Source organism: Durio zibethinus, chromosome 22, assembly GCF_047325235.1.
Source record: "Durio zibethinus cultivar Kanyao isolate XHJ-2024 chromosome 22, ASM4732523v1, whole genome shotgun sequence".
Lineage (NCBI taxonomy): Eukaryota > Viridiplantae > Streptophyta > Magnoliopsida > Malvales > Malvaceae > Durio > Durio zibethinus.
This window is the reverse complement of record NC_143183.1, coordinates 6,503,011-6,507,801: the sequence shown is the minus strand read 5'-3', so window position 1 is coordinate 6,507,801 and position 4,791 is coordinate 6,503,011. Positions and strand designations below refer to the sequence as shown.

The window sequence follows — 4,791 nt, the reverse complement described above, 5'->3', positions numbered from 1 at the left end:
CGGTAAGTACAAGACAATGGCATCACTTCTACGGACCACGATTAAGAGGGATTAAACTCTCATTCATATCCAAATCTTTTTTAATATTAATTAAATTATATTAATGACTCGATAAGCTTCAAAACTAAATCTAATAGTTACCGGACGACTGCATGTGTCTCATCACATCGTTTACGTCGCCTCGAAACGCCTGGATTATCCATTGTAAGAAATTTTGCACCCCAAGCAAACGCTCTTAGCTATATTATTTGATTCGTGCAAAAGACTCGACTTCACCTTTAATTCAGGGCGTGAAAGAATTTTGATACTTGTTTATTCACATTCAATCTATACGCACGTTTGCATCTTTTCCATGTTAAGTGTAAAACTTTATTCACGGTAAATGCAATTGGATGTTGGACTCTTAGTACCATTCCTCCTTGATATTACAATAAGCCAGAGTTTGACAAAAATTTTACAGCCAATATCAAACGAACTCAGATATTAATCTCAACTTAATTTATCTCTAAATGAAATTTGTAAATTATTGTTTACGAAATTATTTATCATAAAAGTCATTTAAGTGTTTATCAAACAAACTATAATTAGCGAAAAGCTCAAATTAGTCAAACATTTTTTTTTCTTTGCATACGTAAAAGTCAATAATTTGTTACATGCATATATAATCACAATACGTCATTTACATGCAAAATCTGGTTATTGCATTATGTACGAAATCTGTAAATGGATACGTACAAGTTACAACTACTATATACTAATTTAACCAATTTAAGTAAGGATTAACAGGTCAACTTACTTTTAGCAATAATATTAATAAAATAAATAAATATAGTTGGGTGACGTCTTGACAAACAAGAGATGACTTCGTTTTTGGCATTCTACTACGTACTAGTTTATTCCGAACTTCTGAAGTAGTTTTGACTTTGAAAATGGATTATTATTACTATTATATCGTTGAAAATTAATAAGGTCCAAAATAATTTGATAAAAATGTTGGGTTTTCTTTTATATCTAACAACAAATTTTTATGTTATGTTGAACATATTTGTGCTACAAAAGTATTATTAGTCATTTTTATATACATTTTTGTTGAAAAATAGTTAACACCTATTGCAGTGGAAAACTATTTTTGTTGAAAAAATATTGTGTAAATTGTTAATAGGTGCTACAAATAGTTGTTTTTAAAAAGCATGCATTAGCAACTATTTTGTATTTACTTTTGCTGTAAAATGTAACTTACTAATTTATTGCAACATAACATTATTTATTTATATTACGATGAAATATATGTTTGAAACATATATATATATATATATATATCACTTTCAAGAAATTTTTTATTGTTTTGAATTATATAATCTTATAACTCTTACTTCTTTGTTTTGAAATATGAGATATTTAAATTAATAATCTAAAATTGTAACATTATATCAGTATGCTTTATTTTTTTTTTAACAAAATGACTTTTGCAAAAATTGATATAACATTTTATATGAATACTATTTAAAAAAGCTTTTTAAAAAATTTAATATATATTTTAGTTTGGAGAAGGAGCTCCAACTTGTTCTTTGAACGAAAAATGCATGCACTTATCTTTGAGAAAAATGTTCAAGTGTTAAAAATTGAGAATAAGCTTTCATACATCCGAAGTTAAATCAATAAATAACCATGAATTATTTAGTAAAAAAATTCATCTTGGGTTTTCTTTCTCAAATTCAATTAATTAAGAGAATGAATTTCAAAAGAAGGGAAAAAATGAAAATTTTATAACAATCAATACTTAGTTAAAACATTTATTTAAAAAAAAAAAAACCAATTTAGCCCAAAAAATAGACAAAAGGTCATCAATTTTGGAAACAAAATAATATAGTGATTAAAACTGATCTAGAGTCACGAATTCAAATTTTGTTTATTCAAATTTTAAAACAAAAAGTGTTACTTTTATGACTAGAGAACTCAAGATATTTAATCCAAAATAACATGCATGATGATGTACTAAGGTGAAAAAAACACAAGCAAAACAGCTACATCATTGGATTTATTAATAGAAAATTGCTTCGTGTCTAACGTGCCAAATTGTCTTAAGTAGAAAACAAACTAACAAAACGTAGGAGTGCAGAAAAGAAAAGATATATAGAAGAGTTGAAATTAATCATCGTTCTTCCGTGCCTCATTTAATCTGCTCTCCAAATATAGAAAGAATCTACAAATGGATATTACAAAGGTGTTACTGGACGACTGCATGTCTCTCATCATATCGTTTATGTCGCCTCAAGACGCCTGTCGAATGGCCCTTGTTTCTCAAGCTTTCAGGTCAGTTGCAGACTCTGATGCTGTGTGGGAGACGTTTCTGCCTGTTGATTATGAGGAAGTCATTTCCAAATCATCATCACCATCATTGCTTTCATTGGCAAAGAAGAAGGATCTTTATTTCAGTCTCTGTTATCATTCCATTCTCATTGATAATGGTGCTATGGTGAGCCCAACTCAATTCACCAATTTTGCTAGGAACTTCTCTTAATTACTTTTAGTTTTGCATTATCTTTTTTATTGTTTTTGGAACATATGAGGAAGTATAAGGAAAGGGGTATTTGAGGTGCAGGGGTACTAATTGTTGATCACTCCTAATTTCTAGCCAATCAAATTGCTATCAAGATTATCATTCTCGGGGATGTTCAATTTTCATCAATTTTTCAATTTAAATTTAAGGCGAGTTATATACACAGGAAAACATACAATTTATCCCCTGATCGAAACTAGTGTGTTCTTTTGCTTCATTTTATGCGCTTGTCTGAAAAATTAATGTTGGTGGTGTTGAAATAGAGCTTTCAACTAGAGAAACAGAATGGAAAAAAATGCTGTATTCTAGGGGCAAGAGCACTTTCAATTAAATGGGCTGATAAACCTGATTATTGGAGTTGGATATCTCTCCCAGAGTCTAGGTTTGTTCTCTACTCCACTTTATTTTATTAAGAAGGCATTGTTCAGGATGTTCACAAGTTCTTAATATAACATATATATATTTTTTATACAAAGGAGGCCGTAGATTGGATAGGGTAAAGATTGCAAGTATTGAGATTTAAATCTTAGAGCTACTAGATGACACCTCTTAAAGATGATTCTATGATCTAACTGAGCTAACATTCAGGTTTTTAATATAACATATTTTCCATTAGAATAAAGAAGACAATGTCATTTGGACCAAATCTTTGTCCACTATTCTGACAAATATCTTGAAAATTTTTATTATCTTATTGTCAATATCATTGGCATCAGTTTCTGATCCAACACTTTGACAGGTTCTCTGAGGTTGCTAAGCTTAAGAATGTGGGGATGCTCGATGTGAAGGGAAAGGCCAGGCTGAAAATTTTATCTTCCAGAACGAACTATGCAGCCTACCTTGTGTTCAAGATTGTCAGGGACAGATATGGATTTAGACATACACCTGTAGAGTTGCGAGTCGCAATTGAAGGAACTGGTTCAGGGGAAGTGCGTACTGTAATCTTAGACCCTCGTCCAAATGCGCCCCACCTAGCTAGAGAGAGGGAAGATGGCTGGATGGAGATCGAAATGGGTGAATTCTTCAATGAATGTGGAGATGATAGGATGGTGGAATGTAACCTACGGGAAGTTCATGATAATCAACCTAAGCGGGGCCTCATTATCGAAGGAATCGAGCTGAGACCTAAAGAGAATAGGTAGATATATAGCGATGCCTAAAACTTTAACTTGTCTTCTGCTTCGTATTGGGTGCATCATATTAACCTTGAGGTATTCTTTCACAAAATTTATTTATTTTTAATGTTTTATTTGTAGGAAAAAGACCAAAAAAAAAGTTTGCATTTGTGATGTATATACTTTTGCCCAAAAGGGACGACTTAATTCATTGAACGTAAATGCATTTTATTGATCACAGTTTTATAATCAAATCTGCCCAACTTCTAATGCAGAACTATTCGAATCTCAAAGTTTGACAGCATTCTCCAAGGTGGGCATTTGAAATTTCTTGTTTCTAAGTTTGCAAAATCCATTACCTGTAGTATACTTGAGGTGATGCAACCATGAAGCTGGAGTTAGACAGGGTGAAGTTAAGAGCTGATCAGCTTGCAGACTGTTAGAACTCTAATTCTACGTGTTACTGCCTCCTTTTACCATCCTCTTTTGCTTCACTTGGATGGATACCTTGCTTATACAAGACAGAAAATCAAAATCGGCTACTAGGACCTATCTTTCTCAAACAATATTCATGGCCATTTCCTCTTTTATTATGATTTTTTATTTGATATTATTGGAAATTGATTTTTGAACGTTGAAATTATGAGTCAATAATTCTATCAACAGATGAAATGATTATTGACCTATTTGATTATAAATATTTTAGTTTTTAGTAATACATGTAATTTCATTTAGAAAAATACAATGTAAATAAATCTAACTTGCACTTGATTGATATTACTATTATTAATTGTTTGTTAAAATTTAAACTTCACAAACATGATTAAAGAATTGATATGCGTCTATTAATTAATTAATTAATTTTTTATTGTAATTTTTTTTTGGCCAGAATTGTAATTATATTTTTAGTATACATAAATATACCCTAATATGAGATAATTTTGCAAAACTTAACAAACAAGAAAATAATTGCCTCGTATCTCATGAACCTCATTCTCCCATCATCTCAAGATTTGAAACATATATTAATATTAGTATTATCAATTTTTAATTATTAAAATAGTGAATGTTGTTAATATGTTGGGAAAAATCTTGTTAATATATAATAAATTTAAT

At 30.2% G+C, this 4,791-nt stretch overlaps 1 protein-coding gene across 2 annotated transcripts; it reads left to right on the top strand.

The window, feature by feature from the left end:
- Positions 1-2,095: 2,095 nt before the first annotated feature.
- LOC111307070 (F-box protein PP2-B10-like) lies at positions 2,096-4,376 on the top strand. Of its 2 annotated transcripts, none has more exons than XR_016332017.1 (4): positions 2,096-2,476; positions 2,824-2,942; positions 3,300-3,771; positions 3,951-4,376. XR_016332017.1 is itself a non-coding variant. In XM_022905121.2 (4 exons), exons 1-4 carry the CDS (start codon positions 2,210-2,212, stop codon positions 4,063-4,065), a joined length of 900 nt encoding a protein of 299 aa, XP_022760856.1. In that variant the 5' UTR covers positions 2,096-2,209; the 3' UTR covers positions 4,066-4,374. The 2 variants fall into 2 exon arrangements, 1 of the variants encoding a protein (XP_022760856.1); XM_022905121.2 differs by having other exon boundaries at positions 3,300-3,698; positions 3,951-4,374.
- Positions 4,377-4,791: the final 415 nt, after the last annotated feature.